General features: G+C 36.3%; 1 protein-coding gene across 3 annotated transcripts in view; it reads left to right on the plus strand.

Annotated features, from left to right (window-relative positions):
- Positions 1-18,061, plus strand: part of Nipbl (NIPBL cohesin loading factor) — a 173,611-nt gene that overhangs the window by 93,970 nt on the left and 61,580 nt on the right. For all 3 annotated transcript variants that reach the window (XM_042261454.2, XM_042261453.2, XM_076551803.1), the window contains exons 10-11: positions 3,376-4,983; positions 15,095-15,277. In XM_042261454.2, the coding sequence (XP_042117388.1) occupies positions 3,376-4,983; positions 15,095-15,277 (1,791 nt within the window). The remainder of the gene's footprint in view (positions 1-3,375; positions 4,984-15,094; positions 15,278-18,061) is intronic.

An 18,061-nucleotide genomic window follows, 5' to 3' on the forward strand; every position in this document is an offset into this window, starting at 1 on the left:
TATGTCTGTCCTTTGTGTGCTAAATATTCCTGCTTTCTTTTGGTTAAAGGAATTCCTTTGTTTATCTCTGTCTATTTCTTCTCCCAAGGTCTGTTTTCCATATCAGCAAATGTAAGGAATGGCCTAGCTTCCTAATGTTTGTCATAATGTTGAAATACTCTGACTGCAGCTCTTATAAGAAGTAAATTGTAGATTGAGCATCTTTGATTTTTCCCCCTAAAAAGTAAATCCAGAATGCTCTCACATATAAAACTTATTGAACATCAAAATTTCAAGTTCCAGAGCATTATGAATTTTATTATTTTGAAGTTAGGGATGTCCAGCCCTAAAGTCCATGAAAATATTTCAAAGTCTAAAATACTCAAAATCAGAAATGCTTCAGTCCCAAGCACTTCAGATAAGGGATAGTCAACCTATGTTACGTACTATTCTGTGAAATAGAGGTACTGGTATTTGGGACAAGAGTAAAACAGTGAGCCACCTGACCTGGGCTGTTGTTTAGATGTGGGGTATTTTCATTTGTCCTAGTTGGCTACTGTGCATTTTGCTTTATAGTGGGTTTAGGTTTTGCTTAAAATATATTTAGTAACTGTTAGAATTTGTCTCTTATAAGCCTGAGAAGCTGAGACTTCTGGAAGGTAGGGTCTTATTTTCAAAATACTCACAACTAGATGACAAATGGTTTTGAAATTATTCCTTGTACACCTTTTCTTCAGGAGCATGGTGAATTCTGATAGCTAATGTTAAGATTCCTGAAACTAAAAGTAAATTAAAGGTAATCTGTGTCCCAAATACTAAGATTACTCTATACCTATGGGCTTCCATTGTTATGTAAAGGTCATGATATAGTGAAGACAAAAGAAGTGGGCAAAGGTTAGCTGTCCATATCCAGAACCTCTTTACTGGGGTAAACCCAGAGGAGAACTGAAACAAACCTTGAAATCAGAATACCTTTATTTCAGCAGTCGGGAGGCTGTGCAGGAAGATAAGTTAGAGACAGCCTGGACCATTGCAAGTCTTTCACCAGCGTGAGACTTGTTAAAGAGAAGGGGGGTGACAGAAGAGGGAGAGAAGGCTGGCTTAAAACTTTGTATCCAGCAATGTTGTCTTTGTAATAGACAAAGTGAGATCTTTCTTAATCTTTACTACGTCGCTTATATACATATTATCTTTTGTGTTATAATTCATATAATCTATAGTTTAAGAAATTTCTTTGAAATAACTTACTTGCCAAATTTTCATTTTAATAACAAAAGGTAAATTAAAATGAAGTTAATGCTCCATAAACTCTTTTAAGAATTTTTTTATCCTTTTAAAGTCTACCTACTAAGCTAATGTTTATTTCTGGGGGGGGAAAAAAATATATATATATATATATATATATATATATATATATATATAATCAAAGAATGAGGCACAGATTTCACAAAATTTTTCAGATGCCTAGGGTTAATTATATTAATTCTGAAGTATGATTAAGTTACTATTTTAATGACATTCACAAAAATCTGTTGCCTTGGAACTATAGAAATCTTAAGTTGTATGAATTTTTGGTTTTGTCATAAAAGATTAAGGGATAAGCTTAATAAGACATTCCGTTTGTGACCTAGTAATTGTTTTATGTGCTGTACGGCAAGATTAAACATTTCTGACAATATTTTAAAGGGGTTCTTTAAATATATATTTTTTTGTATTCTGAGAATTTTTTTCCTTGGGTATTGATACAAAAGGCTTTATATACACTCTTTATCTGGCAGGTTATTTGGAACTTGGGAAAACAATGTAATGATAATAATGGTAACATTTTATTATTGTTGTTTTAGAAGTGGAGTGTGTGTGACTATGATTTTGGCTTCTGTGTAACAGAAAGAGCAGATTGTATGTTTGGGGTGGGGTCCTGGAGATCGAACTCATACTCTCGTACATTCTAGGCAAGCATTCTACCACTGAGACATCTTCAGCCCTGAAGTACATTTTCATTACATTTGATTAGACTTTATATTGGAATGAGCTGCTCCTTCTGTCTTTGAGAGTCAAACAATGGAATTTGGCATAGAAAAGATGCATTACAACTTTAAAAGTGTTTTCAGGATTTTATTCCGGTACAATAAATAAAATAATGATGTTTCACCTGTTGTTTTGAAGTTTTAACCTTAAGATACTGTTCCCTTAAATGGTATATTCCATTGATGAATATTATCAGAGAATAGAAATTATCTCCTAAAGGTAACTAAAAATGACTTTTAAAACATAATCAAGAAGTTCAGGAAATAAATTGAGTAGACAAAAACCACAAGGCACTATAAACTTAACAATTTTTAGAGCTAGAGATTCAGTTCATAGACAGTGAACCAGAAATCTTCTGAGTTAGAAATAGAATCAAACAAACAGAAATGCATAGTTGCTAAAAAGTGCTTCACAATCTGTTGAATAGTAGATTTGTGTTAGTATGCATGTGTCATTATATTTCAGAATACTGTAGTTCTTTTTCCCTCCTGTGGTTGATAATCTAAACCACTAGAATGAAAAGCCTAAAGACATTTTTGCCCATGAAAGTTGCTCAAAGTAAGATTTATCAAAGTTAAGTAAAGTGCATGCTTATAATCTCTCTCACAGGAGACCAAGGCAGGAGGATCCAGAGTTCAGGGCCACTGTGGGCTACATTATAAGTTCTAGCCCAGGTTAAAGTATTTAGCAAGACCCTAACTCAAACACATAAACAGAAAAACAGGATTTTTCTTTAAAAAAAAAGAAAGAAAGAAAGAAAGTTCCATGTTTCTGAGTATGCCCATGATACAGCTTTCTTATTCAATTTTACTTCTAACATTGTATGTTAGCTTTTAAGTTCCATATTCACTGATAACATCTGAAGAATTTGAGTTCTGGATTAAAGCATAATGGAAAAATCATGATATTTTGTTATTCTATCATTTACCTTTCTTCAGTGACATAACTACATTTACATTTTAGTTTTATTTTCTGTTTTTTATGTCTTACATGTGGTAGTAGTAGTAGTAAAAGATTGTGTTTCCAATTGTATTTGGCAGATATAGAACTCTTGTTTTAACAATAAAATGATCATAAGTGAAAATATATGATTTATAGCTAGTCTTATCAAACAACTTGGGTCTTTTATATATAAACATAAATTCATGTGTGTATTACAAGTTCTATTCTTTTGTATTCTTATACTTACATACTCAAAATGCTACTGAATTATTTTTGATATAATCTATTAATTATTGAAGTTTGGTAAGCATACATATCTCCTCAAATCTTAGTAATCATTCATGCTTTTTTAAAAAAAGTATTTTGTTTTTAGTAAGATAAGAATGTGCCTGTTACTGATATTGGATATTTATCTTTAAATTTCAGATAAACCTTTGAAAAAAAGGAAACAAGATTCTTACCCACAGGAGGCTGGGGGTGCTCCAGGAGGTAATAGACCAGCTTCTCAGGAGACGGGTTCTACGGGAAATGGGTCAAGGCCAGCATTAATGGTTAGCATTGATCTTCATCAGGCAGGAAGAGTGGACTCTCAGGCTTCTATAACTCAGGATTCAGACTCCATAAAAAAGCCTGAAGAAATCAAACAGTGTAATGATGCACCCATTCCTGTTCTTCAGGAAGATGTTATTGGAAGTCTTAAGTCTATACCAGAAAATCATCCTGAGACACCTAAAAAAAAGTCTGATGCTGAGCTCTCAAAAAGTGAAATGAAACAAAATGAAAGTAGGTTGTCAGAATCTAAACCAAATGAAAACCAACTGGTGGAGACCAAGTCAAATGAAAGTAAGTTAGAAACTAAAACTGAGACCCAAACAGAAGAACTTAAACAGAGTGAGAACAGAACAACAGACTCCAAACAAAACGAGGCTGTAGTTGAGCCTAAACAGAATGAAAATAGACTATGCGACACAAAACCAAATGAGAACAAACAAAACAATACCAGGTCAGAAACAACAAGATCAAGACCTGAAACCCCAAAGCAGAAAGCTGAAAGCCGGCCTGAAACTCCAAAGCAAAAGGGTGAAGGTCGACCTGAAACCCCAAAACAGAAGGGTGAGGGACGACCTGAGACTCCAAAGCAAAAGGGTGAAGGCCGGCCTGAAACTCCAAAGCAGAAAAGTGAAGGCCGGCCTGAAACCCCAAAACACAGGCATGAAAATAGGAGGGATGCTGGAAAGCCATCAACAGAGAAAAAGCCCGATGTGTCTAAGCATAAACAGGATATCAAATCTGACTCACCTCGCTTAAAATCAGAAAGAGCTGAAGCCTTAAAGCAAAGACCTGATGGGCGATCTGAGTCACTAAGACGTGACCATGATAGTAAACAAAAATCAGATGACAGGGGTGAGTCAGAACGACATCGGGGGGATCAGTCAAGGGTTCGAAGACCAGAAACATTGAGATCTTCTAGCAGAAATGAACATAGCATTAAATCTGATGGTTCAAAAACTGAAAAGTTAGAAAGAAAACACAGGCATGAATCAGGGGACTCACGGGACAGACCTTCTTCTGGGGAACAAAAATCAAGACCAGACAGTCCTCGTGTAAGACAAGGAGATACTAACAAATCCAGACCTGGTTTTAAGTCACCAAATAGTAAGGATGACAAAAGGACAGAGGGTAACAGAAGCAAAGCAGACAGTAATAAAGCGCACACTGACAATAAGGCCGAATTTCCAAGCTATTTGTTGGGGGGCAGGTCTGGTGCATTGAAAAATTTTGTCATTCCAAAACTCAAGAGGGATAAAGATGGCAATATTACTCAGGAAACTAAGAAAATGGACATGAGAGGAGAGCAGAAAGACAAAGTAGAAAAAATGGGATTAGTTGAAGATCTAAACAAAGGCGCTAAGCCTGTAGTTGTTCTGCAAAAACTGTCGCTGGATGATGTCCAGAAGCTAATTAAAGATAGAGAGGATAAAGCAAGAAGTTCCCTTAAGTCTATCAAGAATAAGCCATCCAAGTCAAATAAAGGTAAGAGTACTTCCACTGCCGCTGTATTCCTTAAGTTTGCTAAATATAAGCAATGAAAATCTATAAAACTGAAAAAGCTGCTACATGAAAATACAACACTTATGTAAGAAAACAGTGAGTTATTTTCAGGAATATAGATTAAATTTTTTTAGTAAATTTTACTCCCACTCCTATACTTGAACTAGTCATGGCAGTCGTGAATTTTACTTCTGTCTGGGTATAGAAAGACGTTCTTTCTCTGTTATTTCAACTATTTCTGAAAATTACTGGTTAATCAAGTGAATGATGTGTTACAGTAGACATATTTAGTGCTAAAAAGATACCTTGGCTATAGGGATACACTATACAATGCAGTACTTAATTTCTAACATCTTGGTAAAGGTGTATATGGTATGCAAGAACAAGTGTTATAATTTTTAATTGTCAGACATTACTTCCTTACAGACTTTATGATTTAATTATTTAATTTAATTATTGATGAATCATTAGAATTTTTATTATTTATAAAGTTACTTAAAAGTTTTTTTCCTGGGGAAAATAGGGAAATAGATTTTGTAACTTAAAAATATAAAAAGGTAGGGAATGGCGCTTCCTTCTTTTTTTTTTTTTTTTTTTTTTTTTGATTTTTCGAGACAGGGTTTCTCTGTGTAGCTTTGCGCCTTTCCTGGAACTCACTTGGTAGCCCAGGCTGGCCTCGAACTCACAGAGATCCGCCTGCCTCCGCCTCCCGAGTGCTGGGATTAAAGGCGTGCGCCACCAACGCCCGGCGGCGCTTCCTTCTTAAACTGGTTTAAATTGTTGTTTTGTGGCGGTAAAGCTGGTTATTTTTGCATGGTTGCTGAATTAAATTCTCAAGTTACCTGACTGAAATTGAGTGCTGAGAATATAATTTCAGTTTATGAAAAAAAAAAAAATACAATCTTGTATTCCTTTGTATACCTGAGTTTAATATATCGTTTGTTTTTTTAATGGTGCCATGTGGCAAGACCTACTTAACCTGTGTTTCATCTGATAATACAATTTAAGTACAATGTAGCTCTGAAGGCAGCAGAGCAAAGCGTTTGTTTGACTTTAGGTTTTCATTCTGTGACCATCACTTAAAACTTTAAATTTATACTTATAAACAAATATATTAAATCTAGAATTACTGTCCAGTATGGTAGTCAGTAGCCTTTTGGCTATTTAAGTTGATATTAACATAAATTAAATATCAAAATTTGTTTTTCAGTGGTCAGGTGTGGTTTTTGACTACTGTATTGTTCAGCACAGATAGAGAAAATTGGTATCATCACAGAAAGTTCAACTGTGTAACACTGCAGTATAGTAGAAACAGAAACTGTGATTATTACTGTTTATAGTGTCCTGTTGTAGCTGTCTACCAAGGGAAACAGTATTATAAAAATCTCTTCATTCAAAGTGATTTGTGGCTAATCTGTTTTTACTTGTACATGGTTTGCATCAAACATTCACTTTTTTGCTACTGTTTTATTTCTCAAAAATGAAGATTACTTTCTGAATCACTGTTACTTGTGCCCTTCTAGGATTGTTAGGACAATCAGAACTATCAATTAATAGGCGGTGTTTATTGTTTAACTTGAATGTGTCCTTCTGCAATTGCTTCTTAAAATAATTCGAAGAGGTACAGAATATGTGACTGGCAGAAGAATTGTTTCTTTTAAATGAAGTTTGTTTGATAGGGTTTGCTGTTGGTTTGGGGCTTTCTGTTTGTTTTGGTTGGTTGGCTGGCTGGCTGGCTGGCTGGCTGGCTGGCTGGTTGGAGTTTTTGTTTTTGTTTTGTTTATTTTGCAGACAGGGTTTCTCTGTGTATCCCTGGCTGTCCTGGAATTGAGAGACCCATCTGCCTATGTCTCCCAGTTGTTGGGGTTAAAGGTGTGCACTATCATGCCCAGCTAAATGAAGACTTTTATTAATTCTCAGTGAATGTTTTGGGACAGCTTGTATTTACAGAGAATATAGTTTGGGGGCTGAGCATGGTGGTGCGTACCTGTAATCCCAGCACTCAGGAGGCAGGAGCAGGCAGATCTCTGTGAGCTGGAGGCCAGCCTGGGCTACAGTGAGTTCCAGGCCAGCCAGGTCTACTGTTTGAAAAAACAAAGCAAACAAACAAAAGCTAGTGAAAAGGCTGAGAGGATAAAGGCACTTGCTACACAAGCCTGGCAGCCTGAGTTCCTCAAGTTCTCCAAGTCCCAGAATCTACATGTAGAAGGAGAGAACCACGTCCACAAATTGTCCTGACCTTCCTTCCGTGAATACTGCCCCAAGGATGCCAGGAATATACATACATCATGGGCATGCGCACTCACAAGCACACATAATAAAAATAAATTAAATTTAAAAATAAGAATATGTTATGTAATTTTAATAGAGGAAGTAGAAAGGTGGAAAGTGTCAGCTGCTTTGCCCTTTAAGCTCTATTTTAACAAAGTCTTTACAACTGCTGAAGAACATTAAGAGATGTGTAGAGGTGGGTGTGATGGTGGAGCCTGTGCCCCAGCGTTCTGCACCTTTGCAGCAAAGGCAGGAGGATCTGAGCAAGCTGTAGGCCAGCCTGGTCTACATAGGGAGTTTCTGGCCAGCCAGCACTAGACATGAGATCCTGAACAGAGAGGGAGAGGCAGGCAGGAGAGTCTCTGTGAGCTGTAGGCCAGCCTGATACACGGAGTGAGTGAGTTCTAGAATAGCCAACACTCCATAGTGAGACCCTGTTTCAAAACACAAAGCCAGCAAAAATAGCGTATTATTGGGTGAATGAGAAGGCTCAGGAGGCAAAGGCTACAAACTCCAAATTGTTAATAGCTATGTTATTTTGCATTATTTTTTCACATCTTTCGTTAATGCTAATTCATGTTTCTTATAAGTATATGCTTGATATGGTCATATTAATAAGTAAATAGATTGTCTACTTATTAGTAGTACATGTCTAGATATGAGGATATTTATGTATATATGCACATATATTAATAGATCTGCAATTATAATATGCAGAATTTGGGGGGATATTTTGTTTCCTGAGACAGTCTCACTGTGTAGCCCTGACTGTCCTGGAACCCACTTTGTATACCAGGCTGGCCTCAAACTCACAGAGATCTACTTCACCCCAAGTGCCACGATTAAAGGTGTACACCACAACCTATACCTAGCCAGGGTTTTGATAAAAATATCTTTTGATCCTCAGATTTATTTCCAGACAATACATTAGATTGGGGAGTGTGGGTTATAGTTCAGAAACCACATCTATTGTTTTGTTTTTAGTGACATTCTATTTTTATATATATTTTAGATCTCTGTTACTAAGCTGACACAATTACACAATTGTGTATTTTCTTATTATTTGTAGTTGAAACACAGTTAGATAAAAGAATTAGTCTGAATGTTGCTGGGATACTTTTTCAGTTAATTTTGTCCTAGCACAAAAATTCTTAGTAACTTTTCCTTTGTTGAAAAAGCCATAAAAATCTACCCTCAAATATTTTTACTTTAATGTTTATATAGTTAATACTCACTCTTCAGGATAATTCTAAGTTCTTTGAATATGCTTTAGGCCAATAAATTTTCAAAGTACAGAGCAGTATAAATTAATTTAGGTTACTGACATAATTTAATTTTTATATAAGTGTATTGAATGTAAACTGATATTGTTTCATTTGACCACTGAGGTAATATGTATGTAGCCCTAGTATCTAGCATATTACTTCATACATAATAAGTGCCTAATAAATCAATTGGGACTGTGTTGCTGTTAATATTCAGAAAAGGCTGTTGTGTAGAGATTAAAAGTATATACTGAAAAGCCAGACTTTGATGGCACATCCCTTTAATCTCAGCATCTGGGAGGCAGAGGCAGTTGGATCTGAGTTTGCCGCCAGCCTGTTCTACAGAGCAAGTTCCAGAACAGCCAGATCTACACATTGAAAAACAAACTCTACATTCTCACAAACTCTATAACAAGAGCTTCTTAATTTCCAGATTCTTGTTCTATAAACTTTGTATTAACTTTCTTTGCCCTGCCAGCTGCCTAACTTCTGTTGAAATACAAAAGAAACCTAGTCATATTCCGTGTGTTCACGTCTCCTCAGCCTCGTTTTGATTTGTAGTCATTACACAATAGGTTCCATGTCAGTCCTGTTTCCTTCCAGCATTATCTTTTTGTCCCTGTGATACAGAGAACCTTTACTTTCTTATATTTGTATCAGTATATAAAATGCCAAAAATATTTGTTTTATCAGAATATTATATATAGCATATCTACAAATAAAATATTTAATAATAAAATGATTCTTTAAGAGTGGCATGATAACTAACATGCTTTACATAGCCCTTAACAGTTTAATATCAGTAATTACCAACATATAGATACTCAGAAGTATCTCAGAAAATATTCAATGAGGGCTAGGGAGATGGATCCTTAGCTAAGAGCACTGACTGCTCTTCCAGAGTGCCCAGGTTCAACTCCTAGCACCCATGTGGTGGCTCACAACCAACCATCCCTAACTCCAGCTCCAGGGAATCTGCTGCCCTCTTCTGGCCCCCACAGGCATCAGGCATGTACATGGTGCATAGATAAATGTGAAGGCAAAACACACATAAGAACAAAATAAAAATTTTAGATCTTAAAAAAAAAAAAACAACCTATTTTCAAAAGGGGAGGTTACAAAATGTTCCCTTTTTATTCTCCTCCTTCTACTTTCTTCCAACTACTTTTTTCTCCATTACTTGATTTAGTGCCTTCAAAAATATCCTTTATGATTTGTGTGATCACTTTTTTTTTTTTTGGTGTATATGGGTTGTTATATGCGTGTCCACATGTATGTGCACTTTGGTGTGGGTGTCAGGGGTTAAAGTCAACTGTCTTCTGTAATGAATCTTCGTTTTATTTCCTGATGCATGGTTTCTCACTGAAGCTGAAATTTGCTCACCTGTCGCACTAGTTTGGCAACCAGTCTGCCTCAGGAGTCTCTTGTCTGCCTCCTAAGCCCTAGTGTGATAGGTGAGCCCCCATACCCACCTGGCTCTTCTTACACGGGTGCTGAGGATGTGAGTATGGCCTCACACATGGCAAGAGCTTTATCCACTGAGCTGTCTTCTTTTAAAAACTGAGTTACTGGGTAGGAGTCTGGAACATATCTACTAGTTCTAACAGCTACCAATGATGTAATCAGTGTTACTTGGCCTGATGATAGCAGTTTTTAGTAGAAGTACTTAGCATCTCCTTTACCTTTTGTAGTCATTAAACTACTAAGTGCTGCCCTTAAAATGTGTTGTTTGCCATCCTTTACTCACCCTTACCAGTCTCATCTAGTTGAGCTGTGCTTTGCTCTGCTTCTGTTGAGAATGACGTTTCTGAGTGAGTTTGTAGCATAGTCTGAATTCTTGAACTGGAGAATATTGTTCTATCTTCTTTACAATAGAAAAGAATACATACTATTCAAGAATTTTTAATAATACCACATAGAATTTTGTTTTGTTATAGCAGTTTTATGATGCACATTTCAAAAATCTCACATGAAGACTTTAGAAAGTGTTGGGAGAATGTTTATTATAGAAATTATTCTCATTTGTAACTACTAGTTAGGTGTGATTTGAGAAGAGTATTTTGAAATTTTGTGCCTATGATTTCCATTTGTAGAAATGTTATTCAAATTATATGCAGTAGTTATTAATGTAAAGTAGAAACTTTGGAGATTGAGCTCTGTGTGGTGTTTGCTCCAGGGTAGCTGAGGCTATAGGGTCAGTTTAGTACTGCAGTGAGAGAGATGAACATATACTGAAGGTGTTTTTACTACTTAACCATTTTGCATTTCAAGTCACCCCACAACGTAGTTTCTGTAGGGTTCTCAGACATGTAGAAATCGGCACCTTATATGTCTTAGCTACTCTTCTGTTGCTGTGATAAAATGTTGTGACCAAACCCACTTAAGAGGGAAGAGGGTTAGGGTTAGTTCAAGTCCATCATGGCAGAGAAGTCAGCACAGCACAAACTGAAGCAGCCACTCACACTGTAGCCTCCAGGATGAGAGAGCGCCGGATGCTGGTGCTCACCTAGCCATTACCTTTTGTGTCGTCCAGGGCTTAAGGCCTGGGGATGCCCTTCTCAAATTTACTCTGTCAAGTCAGTCAGTCCCTTATAGGTTTGACCAGAAGCTAACCTAACCTAAACAAGTACTCACTGGTGTGTCCAGAGGCTTGTCTCATAGCTGATTCTAGATCTTGTCAAATTGATTGATAATCAGTGTTAGCCATCACATATTTGATGACAGAGAGGGTTAGCAAATAACTCTCATAAAAACTTTCTTCTATTTGTAAAAGAAGTGATCTTTAACATACTAAATTCCCTTATTCTAAAAAAATTAATGTGGAAAAAAATTAAGAAGAGTCTATGCAGATATCAAGCAATAAATCCTTACTTGATATAGTACTATAAATAAAATGGGTATTCTAAATATGGGCCTTCTGCCGGGCGTTGGTGGCGCACGCCTTTAATCCCAGCACTCGGGAGGCAGAGCCAGGCGGATCTCTGTGAGTTCGAGGCCAGCCTGGGCTACCAAGTGAGCTCCAGGAAAGGCGCAAAGCTACACAGAGAAACCCTGTCTCGAAAAACCCAAAAAAAAAAAATAAATAAATATGGGCCTTCCTACCTTTCCCACCAAATACTCTGGCTTCTCGTGTTTCAATTTTTTGAAGTTCTCATTTAAACTCATATTATATAAATTATAGTACTGGAAATAGTGGAATCCAAACTTTGAAAAATAACCTTTCAAAGCTTGAAATGTTCATTTTTGAAAACTGAGAAACCAGCTTTCTTCTGCTTTGTACAGTTATGAGGAACAAATGAATGTTGTAATAACAACTGTACTTTATATACAAGAATGCAGCCAATCCACTTTTACTGAATTCATCTAACACACTTTTAAAATGTCTTTAGGTGTATATTGTTTGTAAGCAGTGTGTTATTTAGGATGCTCCTGCTGCACTGCACTACTATCATTATATGTACATAGCAGGAAAGGGTCATATGACCCCTAATTCCTACTTTCCTGTCTTGAGTAGTATGATGTCATTTACATAATTACTTGCCAGAAAACAAGTTCTGACATTCTTCCATGTGGTAGTTTGACAACTGAACAGTGAAATCTTTGTAATGTTGATATCAAAGTTAAAACTATAATGCTAACACTGAGTTTTTCTTTTGCCTGTTTCATTTATAATAGTGTTCTTTCGTGGTACAAATCAACTAATTCCTTAATTTTTGTCTTCATTAAATAAACTATTTTACAAGAACACATATCTGACATGCTTAAGATACTGGTTTCAGTGCCCAGTAGCTCCCCCAAAAAAATAACAAATGGTTTTGTGATAACCGAAACTTTATAGATTATATAGTGATTCCACCAATAGGATAGGTATCACTGTTTCATTTTAAACGAAGTATAATGTGATATGGATTAGAGACCTGTAAGCTTTTTCTGTAAATGACTATAAGAAAATATAATTGCTGTTTCAGTACCAACCGTCTTTGTAACTATCTTTCAATGTGATCTGCTCTTATTTGTATTCCCTTATTTGGGGGCATTTTAAGGTTATAGTGGCTGAAACTGAAAATCTTTAGTGTGGCTGTTTTATTTCAGTGAATAAATATTCAACAGTGGTATTGCTAAAAAGTTTGAACACCATTTGCTGCATTAGCTGAGTCTGAGTATGCACAGGTCAGAAGATGGTGTGTGTGTGTGTATATATATATATATATATATATATATATATAGATATATATGAGAGAGAGAGAGAGAGAGAGAGAGAGAGAGAGAGAGAGAGAGAGAGAGAGAGAGAGAGAGATGGAATTCGGAAACAGAGCCTAAATCATTAAAAATAATCTCAGGACCATAAAACTTCCCGGCAAGATGGTTTTAACTTTTAACTTTGGCACTTGGGAGGCAGAAGCAGATGGATCTTTGTGAGGTGGAGATCAACCTGATATACATAACAAGTTCCAGGCCAGCCAGAGCTACATAGTTACTTGAAAGAAAGAACAACCATAAAACTAATTTTGCAACTTGCTTCTAAGTCACAGCTTGAAAATTTCTGGGTAAGGGCTGGTGAAATGGCTCCATGGGTAAAGGCACTTTACCAGACCTGACGACCTGAGTCAAATGGTGGAAGAAGAGGACCCACTCCTTAAAGTTGTCCTCCGACCTCCACACTGTGGCATGCATGTTCCTGCTTGTGTGCACGCACATCCACACATAAATAAATAAAAGTCATTTTTAATGAGAAAATTACAAGGAAACTGAAGACACACCTGTGTCAGCCTGCTGAAGCTCTGTTACTTTCAGGACCGTTGCTTCGATGCCATCCGATAGAGAGAATACCTGGACAGTTTACCCTGAGAACTCTTCTGGTGCCACAGATAGGTACCTGTTAGCCCTCCATCTCTTTTTCTTTCTTTCTTTTTTTTTTAGTAATGCTGAACAATAATTAGGTTTCCTGGCAGCATTTAAGGCATCTATATTCTTAGGCACAAGTAAGGCAACTCTACACACAGTTACTGTGTCCCTCTCCCTAAATTAAGACCTTGCCTTGTGATGTGACTTATGCACAGAGCAACAGCACTAACATTTCACTCAAGTGCTGTTTGACTCAACATACGAGCCTCCATGCCAAAAGTATGTAGTTTTTCTGTCGTTTTAATTTTTATCAAATTAGTGATCAAACATAAAAGTCAACATTCTTTCTGTGAAGCCGACTTTCTGTAACGTCAGAGTTTGCACTTGTGAGCTCTCCATATCCATGCCCTCTCTGGGGATTTCAGGCCCTAGTTGAGTCTTGTGCTTTCCCTGCCAGTCACTAGAATTGCGTCTTTTACATGGACACTGTCTGTGTCCATGGCAAAGCAGACAACTGAGAAGTCTTGAAGAGCCTTTGCGATACTGAATAAAACTTTCAGAACAGCAATGGGTATATTCTCAAAATTGGTATTGCATTCTGTATCGTAAGTAATGTAAGACTCTTGAGACTGGGAAATAATGTCTTGATACCAATTTTTTTTGTCATGATTGGTTTTTCTTTTTATGTAAGCACCGTTATTTGAATGTTACAAGAGGTAGTGTTAATGTTGGTTGTAAGTTGTTAATGTCCCCCTGCTGTAAACCAGTAAGGAACATTTGATCCCATTTTATAAAATCTACCATAAAAGACATCAATTCCAGTCCTCCACACAAAGGGTTTCGTAGGTAAGTAAAGTTAGGTCAATTGTCACCTTTATTCTTCATCAAGGGTAAATTGTCTTGGAAAAAATAGTGTTTGCTACTTCTACTTTATTTTTAAATAGCCAGAATAATACTAACGAATGTTTTCTTCATAGAAACTATGTAAAAAATGTTTATGTCACTAGGTTTTCACGGTGTTGATGATTGTCAGTATAGTTTGTTGATAGATTTTCCTGTCATTACTCATTCGTGGGAAAATGTAAAACTATCAGAACAGGCTTGGATTCACTATTTTCAATTGTAAACATTTTTAAATATTTTGGTTTATCAATCCTGCTTTACAGAGTCCTGTTATATTTAATTAAATGTTACTGTTTTGTCCTTACAAGGAAATTTTTTGTGATGCTAAAGGCATTCATTTGCTTCTCAAATATACAGTGGCAGGTAAAGATGCATAAAGCTCTTACCCAGCCACCATAGCCACTGTCAGAAACAGAGGAAGAGAAGGAGGTGGTAAGTGCCCTCTCCCTTAGTATATTTGAGAGCTGCTTTACTTTTCAGCTGTGGAGGCCTGCACTGGGCCTAGTGAAGACTTTAGTTTTTAAAAAAGCACGACATAGAGGTGACAGTGGAACTCAGTGGCACAGTGCTCCCAACATGTGCGAGACAGACGCCAGCACCTTTTAGGGAAAGTGATTATGTAACTAATTTTGTTATTACAGTAATGATGTTGATTTTTGGAGTTATATAAGTATATATGCATGTATAAATTTTTTATGTTTAGGGTTAAGAATTCTATTGTAAATATAAAAAGATTTGTTTTTATAGTGCTAATTTGGTTAAAATTTTTATCTTCAGATTTAAATTTCTTTCTCACCTTTCATTAATAGGTAGTATAGATCAATCAGTGTTAAAAGAATTGCCCCCTGAACTCCTGGCAGAAATTGAATCTACCATGCCACTTTGTGAACGTGTGAAAATGAACAAACGCAAACGTAGCACAGTTAATGAAAAGCCAAAATATGCTGAAATCAGTTCAGATGAAGATAATGATAGTGATGAAGCTTTTGAATGTAAGTATCATTTAACTGTTTTTAGGAATTAAAGGCAGATTAATATGTGTCACATAATTTGGGGGTTAACAACAGCACAGTTACCTTAATTCTTAATAACCTAGTATAGCAAGATTTTTTTTCTTTATACTTTAAAATTATATGAAAGATGAGATCAGTTGGCACCAAGAAAAAAATTGAGATGAGCTGTAATTAGTAATAGAAAACACCAAGTATGTGTCTATTTGTATTTAACCTGTACTGGACTCCTGATATATACTAGGCATTGGAAATAAAAATACAAATAAAAATGTGACCCCCTGTCTCACAGTCTCAGTCTCTTGGGGGAAATATGTAATTAATAATTGTAATACAGTGGTAATAGTAAATGCAGGGTGCTGTGGGAGCACATTGGCGTCAATATCAGTGGGGGTTCAGAGAATGCTTACTGGAAGAGGTGACACTTGAGCTGAGTCTGGAAGGACACGTAGGAGATAGCCAGATAAAGAAATATTTAAAACCATACTATCACTAAATTATGAATGGCTTAGCCACATTGTGGATAATCTGTGTGGTTTGGACCTGGCTTCTCCTTTTTGCCCAGCTGTGTCCTGGAATTCCTCCCTTGTTTCACTGTTTTCCAGAGCTGGCTTCTTCACTACACAGCTACCTCTCTACAACACTGTGATCACCTGTCTTTGCACTAGACTTGCTATACCTCGCCTGTCTTCCTACTGGTCCACTGAAAAAGTTCTTCTCTTTTATCCCTATCTTCCTTCTTCTGGAGCAAGAGAATTGAGCCTAGCCAAGAGGGGTCAGCAACCTTGTTTGACTTAAACGGCATTCAGTGGAAACAGACTATGGGAGATCTTCACTTGTGTGCCAACTGACTTAGTCATAATGACCAAAAGAAGTGGGAAGACCACCAGTGTGTTCTACCTTTTCCACCTAGTGTCTGTAGATTGAGGTGTGACAAGCAAGGGCAGGAAGGACAGATGCATGCTGCCATTTTTAAGTGTATATTGCCGATGGAAGCTCTTCACCTCCTCCAAAGTTTTTAATCAATGTTCATTTACTCATCCTTTTCAAATTGTGAGCTCTTCAGCTAGAGCAGTAGACTATGATACTGAACAAATTTTAACAGTTTTAAAATTGAAATATACAACAAAGATAATCTGACATGTGTGATTGTTATAATTTGTATTATCATGAGATGTATTAATACAGTATATTAATGGCTAAAGTTTTTTTTTTTTTAAATTATAATCAAACATTCTGGTGATGTAAGGACATGGTTAGCTCTGAAAAAAATAAGAGAAGGGAAGCGTGGTGGCCCAGAAACTCACTCCCTTTTGTTTGTCTGTCTACTCCTTGTCCTCCCTATTCTTCACCGTTTCTCAGTTCCTTACTTGCAGCTTCATTATAAATTTCACCTTGTCTCTAGTTGCTTGGTAGTGACTGCCTGCATTGCTGAGTTTGTAAGGAGTATGAAATAACCAAATAATAAAAGAGAAAGGATAACATCATCAGAAATGTCCACTAACTGTAAAATAGGGAAGAGTAGACCCACACATTTATCATCAATGTAGACACATTTCTTTTTTTCCCCCCCTTTCTGTTATGAGATATGTTGTCTCATTTTATGGAAGCATAAAACTTCATTCTAAAACCCTGGATGTCATTGTAGCTGTGCCCAAATATATTGAAAACTAATATTATTGAGGGAACTTGGGCTTCAAACCTCTGCTAAGAAAAAGGACATTTTCTCTAGATTTTTAAAAAGATATCCAAAGTAGTTTACTGTTTTACTTGGTTTATTTCAATCTAATTAAATATAAAACAAGAGTCTACTGGTGAAAGATGTTCAATTAGTAATTGACAAAAGGAACCAAATTGTCATTTTGCCATGACAATAATCAAAATATACTGTGGTACAAAATTTAAAAGTATCACAAGAACAGTAGTTAGAAGAATTATGTTACTTTGAGATAGAATTTGTGAAATTTAAGATTTCCCTAAAGTTTAATGAAATTAGTTTACTAAAATCTAAAGCTTAATGAATAGTTTTGTTTAAAAAATAATACTAATAAGGTCGGTGGTGCCTGGAAAGGCAGAGAGATGATAATGGATACGAGAGAGAGTACGCACTGAAATCTGGAAAGAGAGCTGGAGAACACTGAATTCCTACTTTCTGTGTGTGAATCCCACCTGTACTCCTCTCCTTCCTCTGCTCTTTCTAAAGCAGTGAGAGAAATAAAGAACAAGCTAGCCAATGAATTGCAGCCCTGCTAACCTCATGGAACAGTGATGTGCTGTACACATTGTGGGGTTAGTTTATTCCACTGTTTTCATCCAAACTACCCAAACTTTCATGAGTGTGACATGAAGATGCTCTAAGGCCTATAAACACTGATGAGTGCAGCATACTGTATCATTTCTAATAACACAAGATTTATCAAGCATTTTCTAGTGATAGAATTGAAGTCAAATAGAAATTTCATTGAAATTAATAAAAATATAGAAAAGAGTAAAGTAGATTGTATAGTTTTGGTTCATAAGTATAAGGTCTTATACTTGACATTATAGCATGCTTCTTTCTGAGCAAGTTTGTTAGTTGCCAAATCTTTATTTGGTAGACAATTCAGTAACTGTTGAAATGTTGCCGAATGTTTAGTGAGTATTATATAAACACATTACCCATCTCAGCGAATCTCTCTCCCACTTTCTCTCTAATAAATGAGACAACTCGTTGAAACAGTCTTCTAGAGCATACCCTAATCATAAACATGAGAAGGGGAGCCAAAG

The sequence above is a fragment of the Peromyscus maniculatus genome, chromosome 15 (assembly GCF_049852395.1).
Source record: "Peromyscus maniculatus bairdii isolate BWxNUB_F1_BW_parent chromosome 15, HU_Pman_BW_mat_3.1, whole genome shotgun sequence".
In the NCBI taxonomy this organism is placed as follows: domain Eukaryota; kingdom Metazoa; phylum Chordata; class Mammalia; order Rodentia; family Cricetidae; genus Peromyscus; species Peromyscus maniculatus.